At 42.9% G+C, this 27,084-nt stretch overlaps 1 protein-coding gene across 3 annotated transcripts in view; it reads right to left on the minus strand.

The window, feature by feature from the left end:
• The window catches only part of osbpl5 (oxysterol binding protein-like 5), a 277,145-nt gene that overhangs the window by 87,526 nt on the left and 162,535 nt on the right, over positions 1 to 27,084 (minus strand). For all 3 annotated transcript variants that reach the window (XM_051923425.1, XM_051923426.1, XM_051923427.1), the window contains exons 6-9: positions 26,069 to 26,170; positions 19,753 to 19,956; positions 14,901 to 14,985; positions 6 to 171 (exon numbers count right to left, since the gene is read on the minus strand). In XM_051923425.1, coding sequence (XP_051779385.1) covers positions 6 to 171; positions 14,901 to 14,985; positions 19,753 to 19,956; positions 26,069 to 26,170 — 557 coding nt within the window. The remainder of the gene's footprint in view (positions 1 to 5; positions 172 to 14,900; positions 14,986 to 19,752; positions 19,957 to 26,068; positions 26,171 to 27,084) is intronic.

A 27,084-nucleotide genomic window follows, 5' to 3' on the forward strand; every position in this document is an offset into this window, starting at 1 on the left:
CTTACTGGAAGAGCTCCTGGTCAGAAAGGTTGGAAGACTGTAGCAAATTAAGGATGTGTGAGGAGTCTGATGAGCAGTTGAGGTCCACATCCTTGACTTGTTTGGATGAACTCAGCTTGTAGAGACTGGAACAACTAAGGGCCAACTCTAGAGCATCCATCCAACATCGACCTGAGGAACAAATAAAGACAAAGGAGGTCAGCTACCTCAGAAAAGACGTGGAAGTAGAAGGTTAAGGGAAAGCCGTGAAGAGCCTGGGAGCTGTGAGGATGCAATGAAGAAGTTTTATGATCTCTTATTGGCTTTAATTAAAAACAATTGGATGTTAGCATCAGTAGGCGTTGCACCCCTGGAACCAAGTTACCTGAACTATTATTCTACAACATTTCTGTAATTATTTACCACTCTGATGCTGATCTTTCTGATCACTAAATAGGTCACTGTGATAGCAATTGATGAGAAGAATTCAGAATTCATTGCAGAATTACGATATTTGAGGGTTCCTCTAGACTGCACGATTTGGCTCAAAAACGAATCAGCACATCGCCATCTCACAACAGGCTCAAGTTTCAACTTTGGCATTTTTCCGTCTAGACTGTCCTCAAGAAACTGTGACACACAAAGAGACACACACCCATCATGGAGATATCAAGGTTTTTGATATCAGGGGACCCTAAAACGTCGAGATCCGTCGAAAACCGGATATCGAAATTTTTGACGAATCTAAAAGGTCTTGCTCCTTTCCCCACAGAAGACTGGAGGAGGACACAAAACAAAAAAAAAAAATGGCAACGTATCCCACTCATGACTTTCCCGACAAATCACATTTTACATATGACATATGAGGTAAGAGACAAAAATAACTGGACTGGGCTTGGAACTTTCCTGGAAAACCGTCTGGAGGTCATAGAACTATATCCCCTCTAACACACCCTCTCAAACCACCGACCGGCTCGGTATATCCTGTGAAGAGCCCAGTCAGTATTTGCACAGCAATTGCTACACGAGTTGCCGCGACAATGTCGGGTGAAAAAAAAAACGAACAGCCAGACAAGACAAGACAACGCTCCCGCACGCAATGCTTTTTCCGTAAAGCAGTTCTTGACTGACACAAACGTTCCTGTACTCGATCATCCTACTTATTCACCCGGTTTAGCTCCCTGTGATTTTTTACTTGTTCCCGAAAATCAAAAGTGACCTGAAGGGAACACATTTTTTCTTCAAAGGATGAAGTGAAGACCGAAACGGCAAGCCTGTTGCAGAGGCCTCAAGCAAGAAGACTTCCAGCACTGTTTCAATCAATAGAAGATACGTATGGAATGGTGTAGAGATCGGGAGGGGGAGTATATAGAAGGTGACAGTGTTTAGAATGCTGTAATTCGTCAATAAATATATTTTTTTTACCAACCCGGTTATTTTTGTGTCTCACCTCATATAATTATCGATACAGTACAATATTTTCCCCTCAAGGATTAATACTGTGTACCAAAGAACAAATACATACTGAAATAACGCTGTGATGGCAGCGGTAAAATACAGGGTGATTCAAAAAGATTCATCCGATTTCAAAGTGCCATATTTTTAAAACCGTGAGGCATCTAGGAACCAATCACATACCAATTGAAACAGGGGGTCATAGAGTTTCTGACTGTCACCAGAGGATGAAGAGCCACCTCACTGGCACCGGGAAGTTCGAGCATTTCACAACAACAAGCTCCCTCATCGCTGGATTAGCCGTAAAGGAGCCCACGATTTAGTCCTCCACCTCTGGCCCCCCAAGATCACCAAATCTCATGGCGTGTGACTTTTATTTTATTTTATTTTTTTTTGTGGGGGTACGTTAAGGATTCTGTTTATGTACCAACAACACTGGATGATCTCCGAAATCGCATCGAAAGAGCCGTGAGTACAGTGACACCCAACATGCTCGATCGAGTACGGGATGAATTGGACTATCATGTTGAGGTTGTCCGTACAGCTGCAGGAGGCTGTATTGAGCACTTGTAAAAATACATAATAAACTTTTTACAATTGACTGCATTGTTTTGTAATGATATACAAGTGCAATAAACCATTTTGAAATCGGACAACTCTTTTTGAATCACCCTGTATTTCTGTGGAGTGTAAAGGATCTCATCTTGTTCAAAAGAAATCTGTCCTCCTTTCCTGTTTGTGCTGCAGTGGGTGCACAAAGTGTGAAAAAAAAATAATAAAATCTATTGGATTTAATTTTACTCTCTAGATCGGCTGCGAGCACCAAACATGGACAGCTGTGCCAAGGTTCATCTGGATGGTGCGATTTGCTTTTTCAGTTTATTGCAGGCCTGCGTCGGTTCCCTCCGTGTGCTCTGGAATTCGTCCCACGGGACAAAGACATGCAGGTCAAGTGTGTGTGTGTGTGTGTGTGTGTGTGTGTGTGTGTGTGTGTGTGTGTGAGATCACCCAGTGATGGACTGGCACCCTATTAAGGTGTTGCTCCTGCCTTGCACCAGACACTTGCTAGGAGGGGTCCCAACTGCCCTGTGTCACTGCCCTCAAAAAGTGAATTGAAAAACAAAAGTATGGAGGGATGGAAGGATGAAGTCGCATTCTAACAGACAGCCTGACAACACTCATGACACACACGCACACAAGCAGATTATTCTCTGAATGTCTTATTGTGTTTTATTTAACAATTAAAAGCCGCCCCCTGTCCCCAACATCCTGGAAGATGCGCTGCTTTGTCATTCGCACATACACTTGTGTCACAGATGGTGTAGTGGCTTTAGACTACAAGCCCTGAGGTTGTGGGTTCAAATCCCACTACACGACCCTAAGCACGTCTCTTCACCTGTCTGTGCTCCAATTAGAAAAACAAAAGGAAGTAATGGGGATTGTGGAAGAGAAGTGAAAAAGAGAGTGCAGGCAGGGTGGAATGGGTGGAGAAGAGTGTCAGGAGTGATTTGTGACAGACGGATATCAGCAAGAGTGAAAGGGAAGATCTACAGGATGGTAGTGAGACCAGCTGTGTTATATGGGTTGGAGACGGTGGCACTGACCAGAAAGCAGGAGACAGAGCTGGAGGTGGCAAGTTAAAGATGGTATGATTTGCACTGGGTGTGATGAGGATGGATAGGATTAGAAATGGGGACATTAGAGGGTCAGCTCAGGTTGGACGGTTGGGAGACAAAGTCAGAGGGGCGAGATTGCGTTGGTTTGGACATGTGCAGAGGAGAGATGCTGAGTATACCGAGAAAAGGGTGCTAAGGATGGAGCTGCCAGTCAAGAGGAAAAGAAGAAGGCCTAAGAGAAGGTTTATAGATGTGGTGAGAGGGGACATGAAGGTGATGGGTGTAACAGAGCAAGATGTAGAGGACAGAAAGATATGGAAGAAGATGATCCGCTGTGGTGACCCCTAACAGGAGCAGCTGAAACTAGAAGAAGAAGAAGGTGTCTCTGGTGGAAAATGAATGAGTGAATAATGCCGAGTATATTGGGAGAAGGATGCTAAGGATAGTGCTGCCAGGCTAGATAGATAGATAGATAGATAGATAGATAGATAGATAGATAGATAGATAGAATAGATAGATAGATAGATAGATAGATAGATAGATAGATAGATAGATAGATAGATAGATAGATAGATAGATAGATAGATAGATAGATAGATAGATAGATACTTTATTAATCCCAAGGGGAAATTATGACTAAAACAATATTAAATTAAAGACTGATAAAAATGCAGACATAACAGACAATAACTTTGTATAATGTTAACGTTTACCCCAAGAGGAAAAGAGGAAGGCCTAAGAGAAGGTTTATGGATGTGGTGAGAGAAGACATGCAGGTGATGGGGGTAACAGAGCAAGATGCAGAGGACAGAAAGATATGGAAGAAGATGATCCACTGTGGCAACCCCTAACAGGAGCAGACAAAAGAAGAAGAAGAAGAATGGAAAGCAGTTGTATCTCAAATGTTGTAAGTCACCTTGGATAAAGGCATCAGTCAGAAAAATCACTTGACGTAAATTCGAATGTCCACCTATTCCCTATATTGTCCACTAACCTTTGACCAATTTGGACTAAATGTTGCATAATTGCTCTCTAGCACACCAGACAAGAAGAATGACTACGTTAGAACCCAAAATGTTGAACCTGGGGGTCATCCCCCAACTCTAATTGGTTGTCTTTTACAGCATACTGGCACAAAAATGGCTAACGTTACAACATTAGAACCATCGAGAACAGGCCTTTCAGGCCAGCAAAGCTTGCCAGTCCTATCCACCTTATTGAAAGTGCAGAGGTGCCTTCCTGTTGAAATCATTTCTGACATGTCATTTGGATTCCTGTACTGAGTTCTCCATTTGATCTTTGATGATCACCTCCTTATTTACAAGTATCTCCATACAACTCAGGCTGAGTGATATATAACAGTCTATCCTTCTTATCCTTCGAAAGCTCCATGGTCCATGTTGCTTTTTTTAAATGCATAGTCACTAGAAGATCTGGGTTAAGTGTAGTCCATCCTGGACATTCATATATATTACACCTGTTTCTCCTGGTATGTGATGCAAAGGGGTACACAAGGAAAGGAGTTGGGATGTACACAAGCAGCTTGCTTTTTCCCTCACCCAAGAAGACCATGACCAACCGAATGAGTATGATGACCACCAAGTCCCACATCCATGCCTGTACCTTCCAGCTCTTTAAGTACATTAATGGTGCTCCAAACAACAAGACATCATCAAATTTAGACCTGCCTAAGAACCAAACACATTGCATCATACATGGTGCCTGCTACACCTTAGTGGTGGTTGAAGTGTCTCCTCAACTGTTTTGAGTAGTCAGAAAAACACAATATAAATGTAAACTATTATTATCATTATAGGGTTCACTGTTTTCTTCAAGGGCAGCGCGGTGGCGCAGTGGTGGCGCTGCTGCCTCACAGTAAGGAGACCTGGGTTCACTTCCCGGGTCTCCTCCCTGCATGGAGTTTGCATGTTTTCTCGGTGTCTACGTGGGTTTCTGCCGGCTGCAACTACTTTAGTTTCAATTAGTAAATAATGGATTAGTTAAACAATTAGAACACCTAGAAAAGTAGAATGAAAATCAAGATGAAAATATTAAAAAGAAAGAAATACACATTTTCCCCATATAACTGCTTAGTACATTTTAAAACATTTTGTTTATCAAACTTAAGTTTTCCATCCATCCATCCATTATCCAACCCACTATATCAAAACTACAGAAGGTCTGTCTGCTGGAGCCAATCCCAGCCAACACAGGGTGCAAGGCAGGAAACAAACCCCAGGCAGGGTGCCAGCCCACCGCTGGACACACACACCCACACACACCCCCACACACAAAGCACACACTAGGGACAATTTAGACTCGTCATGCATGTCTTTGGACTGTGGGAGGAAACCAGAGCACCCAGAGAAAACCCACACAGACACGGGGAGAACATGCAAACTCCACGCTCCTAACTGTGAGGCAGCAGCGCTACCCACTGTGCCACCGTGATGCCCACTTAAGTTTTCTAATTTCTATATTGTTCCCAACACACTTCATTAGCGTAGGAGTTCTTTCAATTAAAAACAGAAGCTGGTTGGAACAGAAACCTGCAGCCACAGTGGGGTCTGTAGGACCGAATTTGGGAATCCCTGTTTGAGACTATTTCAAGGTCAGCAATTATGAATTTCACATTATTGATTCATTCTTCACGCTCTATGGACCTCAATCAGAAGGTGAAAAGTGACAGACTTCTATTACAATGGAGAAGTTTTAGACTCTAAACATTCAAGTTGAAGCGCACATTTAAATATATTTCATGCAGCTATTCTCATTTATGATGTACTTCTACCTCACAAAAGTAAATCCTGATTGTTTGTTATGAACGGTATGAATTAGGGTGACTTACGCTAATTCAGATTTGTCCTGGCTGTAACGGTTGAAATGAAGGACTTCTGTAATTAAATGCGACATAAACATGAAATCCAATAAGCGCAGGTGTTTATCCTCAAGGCGAGATATCCCAGCGCCCTCTAGTGGCCTTTTTTGTTGTTTTTTTTTTTTTAATGATATCCCAGACTGAGTTGCTGGCTCTCATTACATCCCATACTGGCAGACGCAGATGGACGGTCAGCCCGTGATGTCCTGTAGATTTAAATTGTCATTCCATTCCAGGGTTAAGAAGGCTACAATAAATGAACATTTTCCTTACAGTGACATTTTCCTTACAATGACATTTCGAAAGCAGGTCTGCTACTCAGCTTTGATCCTCTCAAATCTGACGGATTATTTCTGGCTTGGGTCGAGAGCCCCATCCCACCGAGGGAGTCTAAGAAGAGGCCTCAAGTCTTAGTTTGAGCAGACGTGCAAAGCACAGGCCCCAGTAAGCCAAGAGACTTGGGCAGACCATTTAGACCAAAGAAATGAATTCTAACAAAATCGGAAGAGTGAAAAAGTCGAGAGGCGTCTCTGTTTAAGGCATAAGAAGTCAAATAAACCAACAAACACACAAAGAGAGGAAAAGCAAAGAGGGCCGCTCAGCTAAGGCACAGGAAACAAACAAAAGAAATGAACAGGGCTTGGGCCCGAGCTCTATGCAAGTCACATCTCTCTTTCAGCTCCCTCTGTTTTAATATGGCCTCTCTGAGCCTTGCCTTCCTGGATGAAACCACATAGACCTGGGGGGGGGGGGGGGGGTTAAATGGGAAGGCTGAAACCATAAAGGGGGGGTCTGTTATGAGTCAACTGTAACTGCAGGAATCAATCAGAGTGTCTAACCATGTAATGTGTTCACAACACCGACTTACACACTAAAGCCAAATGTTCACTGCCAGCATTCAGGCCCCCCTCCTCGGACCCCCCCCCCCACCCCACCTGTTGTTCTGCCAGCCCTCTTGTGTTCCTTGTCTGCATCAACTACTGTTAGATAACCACAACGGTCTTACACCTCGGGAAATTATAAATGGCTCAGCAGACCCAAAGTTACAAAGCAGGGGTCTCCCACTCTGGTCTTGGAGGGCTACTGTGGCTGCAGACTTTCATTCTAACCCTTTTCTTATTAACTGGCCAGTTTTTGCTGCTAACTCCTTTTTGCCTTAATTATAACTGACTCAAACCCCTTAAGTATGTCTTTTTTCCTTGATCAAGAGCCAAATAATAATGTGAGACAAAGTGAGCCGACATGTGACCATCTAACCCGTGTCCATCATGCCTGATCTGAAAATAAAGAAACGTGAAGATCTCAGTAAAGCTGACCTGCTCAGGTCCTCAAAACACTGAAATGGCGTTCTTAGAAAAAAAGATTAGAAATGTGTGCTGTGGCAGAATAAGAGCAGCAACAAGCCATGGAGTGAAATAATGGGTTTAATTAACAATGAGGATCGGCTTCTCATTAACTCTTTCAGGGTGGATTTTAGGAGGCCCAGGCCCCTCATGGACCCCGTGATCATCAGAGGTGACTGTGTGCAGAGGGTGCAGACCTATAAATACCTGGGAGTGCAGCTGGATAATAAATTGGACTGGACTGCCAATACTGATGCTCTGTGTAAGAGAGGACAGAGCCTTAGAATTTTCTATATTTCTGCATAAATATGACCTAAAACATCATCAGATTTTCACTCAAGTGCTAAAAGTAGATAAAGAGAAACCAGTTAAACAAATGAGACAAAAATATTATACTTGGTCATTTATTTATTAAGGAAAATGATCGAATATTACATATTTGTGAGTGGCAAAAGTATGCGAACCTTTGCTTTCAGTATCTGGTGTGACCCCCTTTGCAGCAGTAACTCCAACTAAACATTTCCGGTAACTGCTGATCAGTCCTGCACACTGGCTTGGAGGAATTTGAGCCCATTCCTCCGTACAGAACAGCTTCAACTCTGGGATGTTGGTGGGTTTCCTCACATTAACTGCTCTCTTCAGGTCCTTCCACAACATTTCGATTGGATGAAGGTCAGGACTTTGACTTGGCCAGTCCAAAACATTAACTTTATTCTTCTTTAACCATTCTTTGGTAGAACGACTTGTGTGCTTAGGGTCATTGTCTTGCTGCATGACCCACCTTCTCTTGAGATTCAGTTCATGGACAGATGTCCTGTCATTTTCCTTTAGAATTCTCTGATATAATTCAGAATTCATTGTTCCATCAATGAAGGCAAGCCGTCCTGGCCCAAACCATGATACTACCACCACCATGTTTCACAGATGGGATAAGGTTCTCATGCTGGAATACAGTGTTTTCCTTTCTCCAAACATAACACTTTTCATTTAAACCAAAAAGTTCTATTTTGGTCTCATCCGTCCACAAAACATTCTTCCAATAACCTTCTGGTTTGTTCACGTGATCTTTAGCAAACTGCAGACAAGCAGCAATGTTTTTTTTGGAGAGCAGTGGCTTTCTCCTTGCAACCCTGCCATGCACACCATTGTTGTATATGTTTGTAACATTAGTAGTACACATTACTGTATTAGTAATTATACTACACTAGCAATTTTCTCAAACTAAATAAGGAGAAAACAGAAATCTTAGTGATTGGCAAAAATGGATATAGTAAGGTGTCACAAACGTGTGCATGGGAAACAGCTGAAGGGCCTAAACACTAGTAATTCTACGCCAGGCCAGGGGGTGGCGGAGTGTACTGACTATCTCTCTCAGTCCCTTGCAGACCTTTCCCGGGAAATCCCGCCTGTTGCTGACCCCAAGGATGACATCACTTCCGGGCACGAGGACGCCACTCCCAGTTCCTGCACAGATGACGTCATTTCCCTTCCGGGCCTTTAAAACTGCCGTCTTGCCTCAGTACAGGCAGTTCTGTTCTGGACTCTGACCTAAGCACATCGTGCTACAAAAAAAGCAATTTTGCAGCCGAGAAAATATTATACAGATGGCTGCCCCAACTCTTTATGATGTCTCCGACTCATTCTTGTTACAAAGGGTATTAGAAAAAAACTTGATCCATTAGGTTTAAAAGTCAACACATAAGGTAAAGAATTTAGGGGTAATTATTAACTCTGACCTAAATTTGAAATCACATATTAATCAGATTATTAGGACAGCATTTTTTCTCTTAAGAAATATAGCAAAAATTAGATCCCTTATAACTTTGCAAGATGCTGAAAAATGAGTTCATTTGAGTTCACGCTTTTGTTTTCAGTTCACTAGATTACTGTAACGCACTCCTCTCAAGACCACCCAAAAAAGACATCAATCGATTACAACGAGTGCAAAATGCAGCTGCCAGAATCTTAACTAGGAAAAGAAAATCCAAGCACATCACCCCAGTCTTAGCGTCACTACACTGGTTACCTGTGCCATTTAGAATTGATTTTAAAATACTGCTTATGGTTTACAAAGCCTTAAATAACACTGGTCAACAAGCATTTGGCTACTGGGAGTCTTTCATCTTTACTTCAACAGGTCTCACTCGCTGACTCCAAATCTGAAAATCGTTTTCGTCCAGCAGCACGTCCCGTTTTTTAGTTATGATGTTCCAGGTCTTGGACAACTAGGGTGACTGGACAGTAAAGGTGGATAACCATTTTGATAAATACTGGTAATTCCACTAGGGATGCCATTGAGATAAAAGAATTCACCACACGTTACTAACTGCTGTGAGTTGTTTACCTTGTCATTATTAATTTTATTTAAAAATTATTAATTTTTAATTAGCAGAAAAAATATTTGTTACTGATTAGCTGGTCTTATATGACTCTAAAGCATAATGACACAACTCAGACATGACGGTGCAGTAAGTTGAGATTTTACTGTTAAACAGAACATTGCATCTCAGAACATTTTCTTCGTTAGACTCACTATTACTTTGAAAATTTTGTCAAGGCGATGGATGGAAATGGCGATGCATTTACGAAATAAGTTTGGTCTTGAGAAAAGTGAAGCCAAACTTAAAGAAGGTGTTTTTGTTGGTCCTGAAATCTGTGAACTGATGCTTGACGATGAGTTCAAAAGGAAACTGAAGCCCACTGAGTCAGCACCCTCATTCGTGCAGGTTGTCCAGAATTTTCTTGACAGTCACAGAGCAGAGAATTATGCTGAGGTTGTGGAGAACCTGCTGAAAGCGTATCAGCTTACGGGAGCCCGAATGTCACTGAAGATTCATTTTTTACATTCTCATCTCGACTTTTTTCCACCAAATCTGGGCGATGTCAGCGATGAGCATGGGGAAAGATTTCATCGAGATAGAAAGGTGATGGAAAACTGATATCAGGGTAAACTTACTCCGGGCATGATGGGTGACTACTGTTGGTTCTTGCAAAGAGAGACAGATGTGCAGTACAAGCACAAAAGTGAGTGCCTCCAATATTTTTGGGCACGCTGACCTCACTTTTATATTGAGGTAAATTGACATAAATATACTTTAACGTGTCTCTGGTATCGTCTTCTGGTTTGTTTTCAGAATAAACACATCAAAACAATTTTAGTTGGGCATAGTCCAAACTCCAGATATCGTGTTGATATATTGATATTCAAAAGTGTCAAAACGTCAATGATGTATATTTCAAAAACCTGTTGTGCTAGCTTAATTCCGATTTCATATATGGAATCAGTGTAAAAATTTAATAAAGAGATGCTCTGAAGTTCCCAGTAGCAAATAAAAAATATTTTTTTGTAGACCAGTGTAATCTGCTCCATCTTATATTTCAGAATGCCTTTCACCTTACACTCCAAATCGTAACCTTAGATCTTCAAATGAGGGTCTGCTGATAATTCTAACAGCTAAACTTAAAAGAAGTGGTGAGGCGGCCTTCTGCTGTTATGCACCTAAAATCTGGAATAGCTGACTGCTAGAAATTTGCCAGGCTAATACGGTGGAGCACTTTAAAAAACTGCTAAAAACCTGTTATTGTAACATGGCTTTCTCGTAGCTTCATTTTAGTGTAACTCTGATAGTCTGTATATGCATTGAATTATCATTTTTATCATGGATCCCAATCTGTACTTTATTACACATAATTTATGGATTTACTTGTTTTGATTACTCTGTATGTGTGGATTACTTGGGTTGTTAGCAACATCTGGTGTAAATTTCATGTCAATAGCCTCATTAGAAGTATATTTACTGAGAAAAATGTTGACGCGTTCAATATTTATTTTCCCTGCTGTAATAAAAAATAAAATTACAGCAAAATCTATTAAACTAACTAGCTTTAGTTAATCGTTAAAGGCTTATATTTTTTCTTTCTTCTAAGCTTTCAGGAAGCTCGTCTGCTCAAGGCCGTCCACAACTTGGCCCTTATCAGTGAAGCTGCCTGCTTTCGCTTACCGACACAACTGCCTACGATTTTAGCTGTAAGGGTTGTTGGTGCAACAAGTAATTCAAATGAGCGGTCCGGTTTTCACACGTGGGTTCCCCGATTCCAACTTAATGATGAGAATTGATCAACTAAAAGGCCATTAATCTTTTAACAGCCCAGGATTAGGAACGTGAGAACAAAGTGAGAGGTACAGTTAGGTCCATAAATATCTGGACAGAGACAACTTTTATCTAATTTTGGTTCTGTACATTACCACAATGAATTTGAAATGAAACAACTCAGATGCAGTTGAAGTGCAGACTTTCAGCTTTAATTCAGTGGGGTGAACAAAACGATTACATAAAAATGTGAGGCAACTAAAGCATTTTTGGAACACAATCCCTTCATTTCAGGGGCTCAAAAGTAATCAGACAAATTAAATAACTGGAAATGTTCATTTCTAATACTTGGTTGAAAACCCTTTGCTGGCAATGACAGCCTGAAGTCTTGAACTCCTGGACATCACCAGATGCTGGGTTTCCTCCTTTTTAATGCTCTGCCAGGCCTTTACTGCAGCGGCTTTCAGTTGCTGTTTGTTTGTGGGCCTTTCTGTCTGAAGTTTAGTCTTCAACAAGTGAAATGCCTGCTCAATTGGGTTAAGATCAGGTGACTGACTTGGCCATTCAAGAATTTTCCACTTCTTTGCTTTAATAAACTTCTGGGTTGCTTTGGCTGTATGTTTTGGGGTCATTGTCCATCTGTATCATGAAACGCCGCCCAATCAATTTGACTGCTGTATTGAGCTGGATTTGAGCAGACAGTCTGTCTCTGAACACCTCAGAATTCATTCGGCTGCTTCTGTCCTGTGTCACATCATCAATAAACACTAGTGTCCTAGTGCCACTGGCAGCCATCACACTGCTTCCACCGTGTTTTTACAGATAATATGGTATGCTTTGGATAATGAGCTGTTCCACGCCTTCTCCATACTTTTTTCTTACCATCACTCTGGTAGAGGTTCATCTTGGTTTCATCTGTCCACAGAATGTTTTTCCAGAACTGTGCTGGCTTTTTTAGATGTTTCTTTAGCAAAGTCCAATCTAGCCTTTCTATTCTTGAGACTTATGAGTGGCTTGCACCTTGCGTGCACCCTCTGTATTTACTTTCATGCAGTCTTCTCTTTATGGTAGACTTGGTTATCAATACGCCTACCCCCTGAAGAGTGTTGTCACTTGGTTGGCTGTTGTGAAGGGGTTTCTCTTCACCCATGGAAATGATTCTGCGATCATCCACCACTGTTGTCTTCCGGTGGACGTCCAGGTCTTTTTGCGTTGCTGAGTTCACCAGTGCTTGCCTTTCTTTCTCAGGATGTACAAAACTGTAGATTTTGCCACTCGTAATATTGTAGCAATTTCTCAGATGGGTTTTTTCTGTTTTCGCCAGCTTAAGGATGGCTTCTGTCACCTGCATGGAGAGCTCCTTTGACCGCATGTTGTCTGTTCACAGCAAAATCTTCCACATGCAAGCATCACACCTCAAATCAACTCCAGGCCTTTGATCTGCTTAATTGATAATGACATAACGACGGACTTGCCCACACCTGCCCATGAAAATAGCCTTTGAGTCATTTGTCCAATTACTTTTGAGCCCCTGAAATGAAGGGATGGTGTTCAAAAAATGCTTTAGTTGCCTCACATTTTTATGCAATCGTTTTGTTCACCCCCCACTGAATTAAAGCTGAAAGTCTGCACTTCAACTGCATCTGAGTTGTTTCATTTAAAATTCATTGTGGTAATGTACAGAACCAAAATTAGAAAAAAGTTGTCTCTGTCCAAATATTTATGGACCTAACTGTAACTGGGGGATGCTGACCTCTAGGTGGCAAATACGTCCTATGAGCCAAAGTGGCTGTCATGAGAAAGTGTAGATTGGGAAAGAAATTGTTATGAGAAGGTCTAATTGGAAGGAGATTGTTATGGGGAAGTCTTCAGGGCAAAGTTATTGTTATGATAAACTCTACAAGGTCTGGGTGATTATTATGAGAAAAGGTATGGAGCGAGGTCATTATCACAAGAAACCATCTGAAATTGTGTCAAGCAGGGATATTTTGAGTTAAGAATTGTAATAAATATGAGGCTCACCCAGAGCAAGGGGCTCACTTCATTGAACTGAGACAGACTTTATGTGCTCTGCAGTGGTTTTCAATGCTGTGCGATAAAATCCATTCTGACTGCCTATCTGGAGTGTTTTTACTTACTCGTATATGAAGTATAGGAAAAGTATTGTAATCGTCCAAATATTCAATGTCGAGATTTTGATGAATCTTACATTTTACACCTCCCTGACTTTCTCATATACAAAGTATAGTGAAAGTATTGGAATCCTCCAAAAAATTCCATTTCGAGATTTTGATGAATCTCGACATTTTAGACCTCCCCGAGTCCGAAAATATCATTTTTGCAATTATGTCTGTGTGTGTGTCTGTGTGTGTATGTAAACACGTGTGGCGAACAGCCCGGACACAGACAGGTAGACACGATGGTTTCACCACACACACGTTTATTCATCATAATATTTACAGTGGAAGTGCACATACCCAGTGCCTAAGCACCAATCACCCCTTTAAGTCCTTGGCCACAACACAATGCCTTTACAGTCTCTGGTCCGCCTCCACTCCTCTCCACCAAGCTTCGTCCTCTTCCACCCGACTCTTGCCCCTGACTGGAGGGAGGCGGCCCCCTTTTATATACCCCCGGATGGGCTCCAGGTGCATCCTAAGGCTTCTGTAGCCACACCCCTGTGTGGCGGAAGCTCTGTCTGTGTATCTGGAAGTCCTTCCCCCCAGCACTTCCGGGTGTGGCGGAACTACTGAGGTCCAGGGCTCTCAAGGCATCGGGGCGCCCCCTGGCAGTGACCACGGGCCACCTACAGGGTTGAGCTTCCATGCTCTGTACCTGTGGCCCCCAAGGCAACCAGGGAGGACGCCCCCTTGTGTCCTGGAGGAGTCACAAGCCCTCCTCCGCTCCTCCTGGCATCCCGGCCGGGCGACAAACCCCGCCGAGTGCCATACACGATAACTTGAGTACACTTTCACTTTGGTCAACCAAATTTTGTATACAAGTATTAGGTACAAAACATAGATTTCTGTCAATTTTTGGGCTCTCTCTCTTAACTGGAAGTGGTACTTTACCTTTTAGTCATGCAGCTGCAGAGTCCGATTATTCAACCTTACTTTTATAATAATTGTTCAATATATTATTAATTTGATTTCATTTGTTGTTGGTGGTTCTTTAATGTACATAATATAAAAATAGAATCATTGTCTGGCGGTTTACTCCTTAAATATTCATCCCCATATCTGAATATACGAGAAAGTCGAGGGGAGACCACTCCTGATTATTTTCTCCACAGCACTACATGGAATGAAAGACTTCAGTTAAAGAGTTTCCACCAGTTTAGGATAATGACTGATCTGACGCCATCCAGAAAGACACAAAGACTGTTGACTTTCCTACACACCTAAAGGAAGTTTGAGCAGGATGTAAATTTTTTTCTTCTTCTTCAATAATAATACAATTCAAAATACGGACAGAACAGTTCAATGGAATAGAAGATATTAAAGGCATTTCAGATTAGCACTAATTTTAGATAACTCACCGTCAGACTCTGAGACAGCACGGAAGATCAGGTAACTGCTAGGCAGTGGTTGTGTAATTGAACCGACGTTCTCCCCCTTTGGACCCTGCGTCAAAACAGAAAAGAAATATTTTTACAAACCGAAGCGTAGATCTGCATTACAGAATCTTTATCAGACATTGCAGTCAAAGGCACAGTCACAGATTGTCATTAAAAGCAGGACAGTGTGTGGGTACAAGAAAGAGCCCGGGCTGCCCTACCAAAGGTTATCGCGATGTGGAAGAAAGTCTTTAGGAGGCAAAGCTCCATTGTTCTTCTTGTGGTGGTGGCTCGGAGGCTAGGGATTTGCATTAGCAATCGGAAGGTTGCCGGTTCGAATCCCGTAAATGCCAATAGGGACTCTGCTCTGTTGGGCCCTTGAGCAAAGCCCTTAACCTGCAATTGCTGAGTGCTTTGAGTAGTGAGAAAAGCGCTATATAAATGAAAAGAATTATTATTCTTGTGCTGCCATCTAGATTAGTGGTTCTCAGTCACTGGGTCGGGTGGTGAGCTGGCGTCGGTGGGCTGCGAGCTGTCATTGTTTGTTATGGTAGTGGGTCACAGGGAGTCCTAAGTGGGTCCGCATTGAGTCATGGTGGGTCACCTAAGGGATCGATACCATCATGTGATCTGTTACCTTGTATTGCCCGGACAAACCACACCCACCAAATATTATGATGATCATGCTTGGCCCACTTTGTGGGACACGAAGACACATGCAGGGGATAAATTGGGCCGTGATACAAGAAAGTTTGAAAAACACTTATCTAGAGTGTCCTACTTTTGGTTTCAAAGTAGCTGTTATATTTATAATGTATTATATAGTGCCTTTCATTATCTTACTTTATAATATATAATACATTTCATTATCTCTCATTTTTATTGTTCTTGCCACTGCTTGACTACCATACCTCTCTGCTGGCAGGAGCCGCTGCAGATCGCTCAAAATGCAGAGGCACGTCTTGTAATCAAGCAGCCAAGATGGACACCTGGCACTCAGTTTCAGGTCGCTACACTGGCTCTCTGTTGCAGAACACCTTCAGTTCAGATCACTGATGCTTACATACAAAGTAATCAATGGGTTCGCACCTCACAAGGTCCTTTGCCAAGTCTCGCCCACGCAGGTCTGCTCATGAACAGCATCTAGTGATGTCAACTCTGCAGGGCATCACATCTCAATCCAGACTCTTTTCTTGAGTAGCTTGTAGCCGGTGGAATGAGCTGCCCACCTCCATCCTAACTGCCTTAGGCATTTCCAAACATGTCTTTGAGGAGGATTTTGCATGAGGACCTTAATTTCCATCCATACAAAATTATGGTAGTGCAGGAACTCACTGAGAGAGACTGCGAGAGCCGTAGAGTGTTGTGAGCGAACATTCTGCAAACCGTTCATCGAGATGTTATCATCCATTTGGATGGTTGCGTAAATAAGCTAAAGTTTGCTATTAGGCTGAAACCAACCCTCGTGAACTTCATCAGAGACCCCTGCACAGTGAGCATGTTACAGTTCGGTGCACCGTTTCAGATTTTGGCACTGTAGGCCCTTTCTTTTTGGAGGAGGGGGGAGCAACAGTCACCATCACTTCAGAACGGCCAAGCCTTTAATCATTTCTCTCTTTAATATAGTGCTTTGTCTGTCTATACATATATCATATACTGAAGTCTTTCATTATCTGCTTTCCATATAGTGCCTTCCATCATATAGCAATTTTTATTTGCTTCCTTTCAAATAATAGATCAATCACATAGGGTACAACATACAATTCTGGTTAATCAATCCGTGTACCTCTCTATTATATATTGCCTTTTGTTACCTCTTCTTATCATGACAGAGTCTTTCATTACCTGTACACTGCTTTTTATTACATTTGTTTGACTGATGCCTTTATCCAAAGTGACTTACAACACTTAAGATACAACTAGTTACATTTCATTTTGTTTTTCCAATTAAAGTACAGACAGGTGAAGTGACGCGCAGTCACATAATGACCTTTGAACCCACAACCTCAAGGTTTGAGGTCCAAAGTCTTAACCACTTCATCACAATGCCTTTCATTATCTCTCTCTCTCTAGCCATCTATTATACAGTGCCTTTCATATCTATTTCTGCTATATAGTGCCTTTCCTTATATATCTCTCTTTTTATCTGTTATATAGTGCCTTTCCTTATATATGTTATATCATGCTTTTCACTTTCTGTTGTGTCTTTCCTATTATATTTATCTGTTATATAGTGCTTCATTATCTATGTCATATAGTGCATTTCCTTATATATCTATTTATATATTTGTTATATAGTGCCTTTCCTTATCTGTCAATTATATAGTGCCTTTCCTTATATATCTGTCACATTGTGCTTCTCATTATCTATGTTATATAGTGCCTTTCTTTATATATCTTTGTTATATAGTGCCATTCCTTATCTAACTATGTTATATAGTGTATTTCCTTATATATCTGTTATATCATGCTTTTCTTTGTATATCTGTTTGTTATACTGTATTGAACTTTTCATTATCTGTCTCTGTTATATAGTGCCTTTCCTTATATGTCTGTTATATTGTGCTTTTCATTATCTCTGTTACATAGTGCCTTCCCATATCTAACTGTTATATAGTGCCTTCCCATATCTAACTGTTATATAGTGCCTTCCCTTATCTAACTGTTATATAGTGCCTTCCCTTATCTAACTGTTATACAGTGCCTTTCCTTATCTATCTGTCAGTTATATAGTGCCTTTCCTTATCTAATTATGTTATATACAGTAGTGCCTTCCCATATCTAACTGTTATATAGTGCCTTCCCTTATCTAACTGTTATATTGTGCCTTCCCTTATCTAACATATAGTGCCTTCCCTCATCTAACTGTTATATAGTGAATTTCCCCTTGGGATTAATAAAGTATCTATCTATCTATCTATCTACTCCTATCTATCTATCTATCTATCTATCTATCTATCTATCTATCTATCTATCTATCTATCTATCTATCTATCTACTTATCTATCTATCTATCTATCTATCTATCTATCTAGTGCATTTCCTTATCTATGTTATATAGATGCCTTTCCTTATCTATGTTATATAGTGCCTTCCCTTATCTAACTGTTATATAGTGCCTTTCCTTATCTATCTGTCAGTTATATAGTGCCTTTCCTTATCTAATTATGTTATATACGGTAGTGCCTTTCCTTTTCTGTCTCTATCTTTTTCATGTAGTGCTGCGCCCGTCCATCTTTCAGGGTTGTGAGGGGCTGCAGTCTACTCCAGCCGGAGCCAACCCTGGATAAGGCACCAGTCCATCATTGGCCAGACACACACGCTTTCACCCACATTAACATTCCAATTTCGTATCGTCAGCCAGTGTAGACAACTGTATTTGAACTGTGAAAGTAATCCAAAGCTCTCAGAGAAAACTTTGAATGGAATTATTTTAGGAAAACAAAAAGGTAAATATGGTGTCCATCATTGGTGAATACTCAGAAGAGGTTTTCATGTACACTGACAGCTACATGAACCTGGGTCCAAATTACGGACTTTTCGGTGTGCAATCTTCATGCTTTCCCTACATCTACATTTTTTTCTACACTAACTTGGCCCTGTGACTGAGTGGGCCCTGCATTGCCGTGGTATCCAGTCCAGGGTTGATTCCTGTGAACGATACGACTAGGATACCCTCCAGCCTCTCTGTATTGTAAAAAGGAGTCTTACAAAAGAAAGAAATGGACGAATGGATGTTTTCATCTGGCCTGCTTTAGATTTTTCTGTTTGTGGAGGACTCCTCACAGAGACTTATTCAAAATTCTTAAATTCTCTGTCTCAGGCTCTCAAAGAACTTCGAAATTGGTGCTGTGGACACTAGAGGGCACTGTTGCTCCTCAAAACCAAACCCAACAGACATAGGGCATAAGTCAAAAGCACAAAGACCTTATTTATTATGAGGGAAACTCTTCACAAGCATTTCCCACCACCACAGCCACAAGTAAATGTTTGGTACAGCACACAGTTATTCTTCTCTTCCTCCTCCGTTCTTCCAGCTTCCACCCGACTCTGGGTTGTCCCGTGAGCGTGGTCAAGTCCCCTTATATTGACCAACCGGGAAGTGCTTCTGCTCTTCCGCCCACGTGATCTGCAAGCACTTCCTGGTCAGGCAGAAACCTCCTGTCATACGGCTCCTCCACTTTTACAGCACCCCCTAGCAGGACCCACGGCACCCAACAGGACTGAGATAGAGAACTCCAAGTCCCATGGTGCCCTGGGAAATCCACGGCACTGCTGCAATCCAGTGGTGCTGCCATCTTGCATTTTGGGGGAGACAGTGCACTAAAGAAGCTGCCATCCCCCAGCCTTCCATTTCTTGATCGTCCCTTACAGTGCTCAGTTAATAGCCGCTGCTCCTCCGCATCGAGAGGAGTCAGATGAGGTGGCTCGGGCATCTGATCAGGATGCCTCCTGGACGTCTCCCTGGTGAGGTGTTCCGGGCATGTCTAACCGGGAGGAGGCCCCGGGGAAGACCCAGGACACGCTGGAGGGACTATGTCTCTCGACTAGCCTGGGAACGCCTTGGGATTCTCCCGGAAGAGCTAGAAGAAGTGGCCGGGGAGAGGGAAGTCTGGGCATCTCTGCTCAAGCTGCTGCCCCCCGCGACCCGACCTCGGATAAGCGGGAGACAATGGATGGATGGATGGATGGATGGACTTAGCATCCTGTAAACTTTCACTGTTTAATAAGAGAGAGGGAATCACTGCAATGTGCATGCTCTTGGCTTTAAAGCTTGTGCCTGGAGGGGGAACTTCATAGATAAACTTCAAATCATATTTGACTACATGCTCACCTTCATGGTCCAGATCGACTTGTCCAGCGGGTGGTAGAGCTTGAAGCAGAAGCCATCTTTCTTGGACGGCCTCTCAATGAGCTTGCAGGCACTGAGCAGTATCGTCCCGACCCAGTGGTCCACTTTAGGGGTCTTGTAAATGAGTAACACTCCCGGCTTCAGCACACACCACAGCTTTGTCCAGCTCTTCAGAGTGCCGCGAATCTGGAATGAAGAAGAGAGGGAGAATGGTGCTTTTAGAAACCAAAGAGGGGCCGAGGGACCACAGAGAATAAAAAACAGAATGACTCCAGGCTGTCAGCGCACCGCGGCCTTCCTCGGGGAAGGAAACATAAGTGTCCCGTGTTCGACTCCTACACCAGCTTGTTGTCTGTGTGGAGTTGGCTCATCTTCATGGTGTTGGAGTTGTTTTCCTACCACAGCCTTCAAATACATGCAGTTTAGCTTAGCTGGCGACACTAAAGTGTTAGAATGCAGGTGTAATGTGTGCCAGCCCTGCAGTAAACCCTGTCCACGGGTGGCACCTGCCCTTCGCTGTGCTTGATGCTACCATTGTGGGCTCTGACCCCTGCAAATCTGAACTGGGCTACACAGCATTGGGAACACAGGGTGATTAGATAAAATGTGAGTTTTAAGGGACTGTGGAGACCAATTAGCTGGTGCGTATGCTGAGATCTTCAACCTATCATTATCCCAGGCAGTAGTCCCCCGTATTTTTAAATCCTCCACCATTTTACCAGTCCCCAAAAGATCGGACAAATCTACTCTAAACGACTTTAGGCCAGTGGCACTCACACCCGTCTCTATGAAATGTCTAGAAAAACTGGTTCTCACGCACATCAGCCATATGGTCCTGGACACTGTTGACCCCCTCCAGTTTGCCTACTGCCCCAATCGATCAGTGGATGATGCGGTAGCAAACAGCCCTACATCACATTCTGCAACACCTGGGAAGTAGCAGAACGTATGCCAGGATGCTTTTCCTGGACTACAGTTCTGCTTTCAATACTATCCGCCCAGGAAAACTGATCAAGAAGCTGACAGACCTCGGCGTCCCAACTCCCACCTGCAACTGGATCCTGGACTTCTTGACAGATAGACCACAGGTGGTGAGAATGGGAGGACGGGTGTCTGCTGAGCTGACAGTTAGCACAGGATCCCAATAGGGCTGTTGCCTTAGCCCCAAACTTTTCTCTCTGTACACTTATGACTGTGTCTCCACCCAGGACCACACCATCGTCATTAAATATGTTGATGATACCACCATCTTGGGGCTCATCAAGGTGGGGGACGAGTCAGGGTACAGGACCATGATAAACAACATTCTTGTCTACGGAGAGGAGAATGACCTCATCCGCAACATAGATAAGACCAAAGAAATAATATTGGACTTCAGGAAGAATCCTCCGCCTCTACAGCCTCTTATCATCAAAGGGACTGAGGTGGAGAGGGCCGACAGCCACAGATTCCTGGGATTGCAGGTTACATCAGACCTAAGCTGGACTCTTAACACCACAGCCACAGTGAAAAAAACCCAGCAAAGGCTATATTTTATTCGGCTGCTCAGGAAAGCCGGCCTGAACCATTGCCCTCTCACCCAGGCCTACAGAGGACTGATAGAGAGCATTCTCACCACAGGCATCACTGTCTGGTATGGGAACACCACACAGGCAGAGAGGAAGGCTTTGCAAAGAGTCATAAAAACTGCGGAGAGGATCATAGGAACAAAACTTCCTTCCATGGAATTTATGTATGCACAACATTGTCTGAAAAGAGCAGAGGGAATTATCAGGGACTCACTCCATCCAGCTCACTCCCTGCTCAGACACAAAAACTGTACGTACAATCTGAGACACAGCAGAGCGGACAGCATCATCACTCACAGAACAAGGTTTTTCAATAGCTCCCCGCTACAGTCAGACTGATGGCAAAACAAAATTATTGAATACAGTTAGGTCCATAAATATTTGGACAGAGACAACTTTTTTCTAATTTTGGTTCTGTACATCACCACAATGAATTTTAAATGAAACAACTCAGATGCAGTTGAAGTGCAGACTTTCAGCTTTAATTCAGTGGGGTGAACAAAACGATTGCATAAAAATGTGAGGCAACTAAAGCATTTTTTGAACACAATCCCTTCATTTCAGAGGCTCAAAAGTAATTGGACAATTGACTCAAAGGCTATTTCATGGGCAGGTGTGGGCAAGTCTGTCGTTATGTCATTATCAATTAAGCAGATCAAAGGCCTGGAGTTGATTTGAGGTGTGGTGCTTGCATGTGGAAGATTTTGCTGTGAACAGACAACATGCAGTCAAAGGAGCTCTCCATGCAGGTGAAAGAAGCCATCCTTAAGCTGCGAAAACAGAAAAAACCCATCGGAGAAATTGCTACAATATTACGAGTGGCAAAATCTACAGTTTGGTACATCCTGAGAAAGAAAGCAAGCACTGGTGAACTCAGCAACGCAAAAAGACCTGGACGTCCACGGAAGACAACAGTGGTGGATGATCGCAGAATCATTTCCATGGTGAAGAGAAACCCCTTCACAACAGCCAACCAAGTGAACAACACTCTCCAGGGGGTCGGCGTATCGATATCCAAGTCTACCATAAAGAGAAGACTGCATGAAAGTAAATACAGAGGGTGCACTGCAAGGTGCAAGCCACTCATAAGCCTCAAGAATAGAAAGACTAGATTGGACTTTGCTAAAGAACATTAAAAAAGCCAGCACAGTTCTGGAAAAACATTCTTTGGACAGATGAAACCAAGATCAACCTCTACCAGAATGATGGCAAGAAAAAAGTATGGAGAAGGCGTGGAACAGCTCATTATCCAAAGCATGCACATCATCTGTAAAACACGGTGGAGGCAGTGTGATGGCTTGGGCGTGCATGGCTGCCAGTGGCACTGGGACACTAGTGTTTATTGATGATGTGACACAGGACAGAAGCAGCCGAATGAATTCTGAGGTGTTCAGAGACATACGGTCTGCTCAAATCCAGCTAAATGCAGTCAAATTGATTGGGTGGCGTTTCATGATACAGATGGACAATGACCCAAAACATACAGCCAAAGAAACCCAGGAGTTTATTAAAGCAAAGAAGTGGAAAATTCTTGAATGGCCAAGTCAGTCACCTGATCTTAACCCAACTGAGCAGGCATTTCACTTGTTGAAGACTAAACTTCAGACAGAAAGGCCCACAAACAAACAGCAACTGAAAGCCGCTGCAGTAAAGGCCTGGCAGAGCAATAAAAAGGAGGAAACCCAATATCTGGTGATGTCCAGGAGTTCAAGACTTCAGGCTGTCATTGCCAGCAAAGGGTTTTCAACCAAGTATTAGAAATGAACATTTTATTTCCATTTATTTAATTTGTCCAATTACTTTTGAGGCCCTGAAATGAAGGGATTGTGTTAAAAAATGCTTTAGTTGCCTCCCATTTTTATGCAATCGTTTTGTTCACCCCACTGAATTAAAGCTGAAAGTCTGCACTTCAACTGCATCTGAGTTGTTTCATTTAAAATTCATTGTGGTAATGTACAGAACCATAATTAGAAAAAAGTTGTCTCTGTCCAGATATTTATGGACCTAACTGTATGTGTAATAACCTCACAATACCTCACTTCACTTATCATGTAAATGACGAGTGAAAAACGTGCAATATGTTAACTGGGCAATGCCTACAATATATTGTATTTTTTTTTGTGTAGATATTACCACCTTTCTGTATAGTGCTGGTATAATCTACATTATTTATTATTTTGTTTTACTGTTTGTTTGTTTTTTAATTTTTTAAATGTTTTACTATGACTCGGACAGAGCTCTGCACAAGAATTCCAATGTGCTTTGACTGTTTGTTTTATGCACAAATGGCAAATAAAAGAACCTTGAACCTTGAAACAGAAATGGAGGTGCATTTCCTGTTTTCGGTATCTATTCAGACAGTATTCAGACTCCTTCACTTTTTCATTTTGTAGATATAATTGGCAATGGCTTTTGCCCATCAAACTACACTCAATAGTCCACAACAACAAAGTGAAGAACATGTTTTCAGAAAAGTTTGCAAATGTTTGCACACCTGTGGTCTCCGGCCCCCCTCCACTCCCTGGATTGTGTGTCTCTGCAGGTCAAGTGATGAGAGAGCTGGGAAAACTCTGCATAAACAAAGCTTCACGGCCGGATGGAATCAGCTCCAAGGTACTAAGGTACCTCTGAGGGGCATTCCCTTTCCCTAAAGTTGCAGAAGGTTCCCCAGCTGTGGAAAACATTCTGTGTAGTCCCTGTGCCAATAAAAAGGGCACTCCAGTGATCTCAAGGACTTCACACCAGTTGCTCTTACTTAATACATCATGAAGACCCTTGAGTGGCTGGTCCTAAAATGCCAACGACCCCTGGTTTCAGAACATCCGTACCCTCTGCAGTTTGCCTATCATGCTATCATCTACATGCCCCACAGAGTCTATTCCACCTTGGACAAAGCCCGCCACCACAGTCAGGATCATGATCTTTGATTTTTCCAGTGCTTTTAACACCATTCTGCCTCATCGACTTGGAGAAAATGCTCAAGGCTTTGAATCTTGATGCCCCCACAATCTCCTGGATGATGGACTACTTGATTGACAGACAGCACCTTGTGAGACTGAGGGGACCACATGCCGGAAATGATGGTGGATAATACTGGAACACCTCTGAGAACTGTCCTGTCCCCCTTCCTGTTCACCCTCTACACAACAGACTTCCAGTACAATACCAGTGCTGGCCTTCTACAGAAATGTTCAGATGACTCATCCATCATAGGCTGCATTAATAATGGAGATAAGTCAGAGTACAGGAAGGCTATGGAGGACTTTGTCTTATGGTGCATCGGCAACAACCTGCAGCTCAACATCAGCAAGACAAAAGAGCTGGTGGTAGACTTTAGGCGTCACAAGGAGCATCTGAGTCCAGTCACCATTCAGGAGGAGGATGTGGAAGTTGTGCAGAGCTACAAGTAACTGGGGGTTCACATGAACAATAAACTGGACTGGCCTGACAACAGAGTGGTGCTGAACAAGAAGGATGAGAACAGACTGGACTTGCTAAAGAGACTCTCAGATCTTTTGATGTGGGCAGCAAACTGCTGGAAATGTTCTACCAGCCCATAGTAGCCAGCGTCTTCTGGGGAAGCAACTTCAGCTCAAATGATGCACAATGTCTGGACCAACTTATCAGGAAGGCCTGCTCCGTCACAGGGTGAACCTTGAACACACTGGAAGCTGTTGTGGCAAAGAGGATGGTGGAAAAATTGGATGCCATCAAGAAAAATCTTCTCCATCTCCACCAGGAGACGCTCTCTCAGAGCACTTTTAGCCACAGGCACATTCCACCATGGTGTGCTAAGAAGTGCCGCTGGGGGTCTTTTCTGCCTGGTGCTCTCTGGTAATTCACTGCTTCCTCCCAGAGTCTCAGATTATTAATAATAATAATAATAATAATTCTTTAAATGTATATAGTTCTTTCCCTCTACTCAAAGCGCTTCAGTGAGTGGGGAGCCACATCAACCACCACTGATGTGCAGCAACCACCTTGACGATGCAACGTCAGCAATTTTTGTGCCAGTACATTCACCACACATTAGCTGTTAGGTGGTGAAGTGGTGAGAGAGAAAGAGCCAATTAGAGACAGGGGGTGATTAAGGGGTCCAGAATAACCAGGCCGTGGTGGACATCGGTATACACTCTACTCTTTACAAAGGATGCCCGGGGATCTTTAATGAGTTGGGACCTCGGTTTTATATCTCATCCAAAGGATGGCACAATATTTACAGCCCAGTGTCCCCATCACTGCACTAGGCCATTGGGATCCACTTTCAGACCACAAGGTAAGCGCCCCCTGCTGGCCTCACCAACACCTCTGACAATAGTAACCCCAGCTTTTCCTAGGTGGTCCCTCAATCCAAGTACTGGCCGGACCTGAACAGGCTTAGCTTCAGGTGGATGACCTCTTCTGCAGGACATCTCTCTTAAAGCACTTTTAACCACAGGCTCATTCCACTATGGGGTGTGCTAGGAAGTGCCCAAAGGGGGTCTTTTATGCCCGCTGCTATCTAGTAATTCAATGCTTCTTCCCAATGTACTTGTAAAGTTTATATTTATTTATTTACTTATTTATTTATCAATTGATTGTTTGATTGGCTGTATTTTTTTGTCCTGTGATTCTGTATCCTTCTTTTTGTTTTATGTTTCTGCTGCTGCATGCATCTGAATTCCCCCTTGGGATTAATAACGTTTATGTAATCTAATCTAATATTTGATCAAAGCTGGAACTCTGCTTACCTTTAGCCAGTTTGCCATAATTATCACAGTGGGGTCCTTGAGGGCACTAAACAGCTCCTTGGCAGCCCTCTTCTTCTCTTCCCGGTAGTTCTTCTTCTGGACCTGAACACAGTTGAAGGAAAGAATGGCTTACAGTTAGTTAGCTGAACCTGATGCTAAAAATCAAGGCTGAATATTGTGACAGATGGCTGGGGCCCATGCTCAGCCGGGATGCCCCTTCAACACATTGCCATGGGCTACACACTGCTTCCCCCGGGAAACACTTGGTGGCGGCCCCCCTGGGTTGCATCGGGACCACAGGCAAGGGACTTTGGAGCTCAGCCTTGTTGGACACCGTGGCCACTACCAGGGTTAGCTGCACGGCTTAACGAGCCCGTCTGGGCTGGAAGTGTAGCCTGAATTCGGTTAATTATCACCTGAAGCACTTCCGGGTGGGCTATATAAGGAGCCAGCAGCCACCACTCCGGGAGCGAGAGTCGGGAGGAGGAGGAGGAGGACAACGCTTGCCAGGAGGAGTGGTGGTGAAGACCAGTGTGTTGCTTTGGTGTATTTACTTTGTGCTTTTGGGACTGTGCTGTGCCTGTGGGACACGGGGAAGACGTGCCCCACAGGTGTAGACAATAAATTTGTGTTGTTTTTACTCATGCCTCCCTGTCTGTTTGTGCCGGGTCGGGTGCTTATATAGCGCCTTTTCACATTATTTTGCTTTGTCCCCACACTATTTAGCTACCCTTCATTCAGCCTCGCAGTAATCTATATAGCGCTGGTCTGAATGTGCACACGGTCAAATTTAATATAACAATTAAAAAAAAAAAATTGGACAAACAAAGGTTACTAAGACAGCAGATGGTGGGGAATAAAATGAAAAGCCAAGAAAATAAAGTAATCACTGGAATTTGAGAAGGCCGTACCATGAGAATACAATCAAGTTTTAAAAATAAAAAAGGTCATTCCACTGAGCAGAGATCGCCATTTATCTAATGTCACTGAAACAGTATTAAAACCGAGGCGTACGG

The sequence above is a fragment of the Erpetoichthys calabaricus genome, chromosome 2 (assembly GCF_900747795.2).
Source record: "Erpetoichthys calabaricus chromosome 2, fErpCal1.3, whole genome shotgun sequence".
Taxonomy (NCBI): Eukaryota; Metazoa; Chordata; class Cladistia; order Polypteriformes; family Polypteridae; genus Erpetoichthys; species Erpetoichthys calabaricus.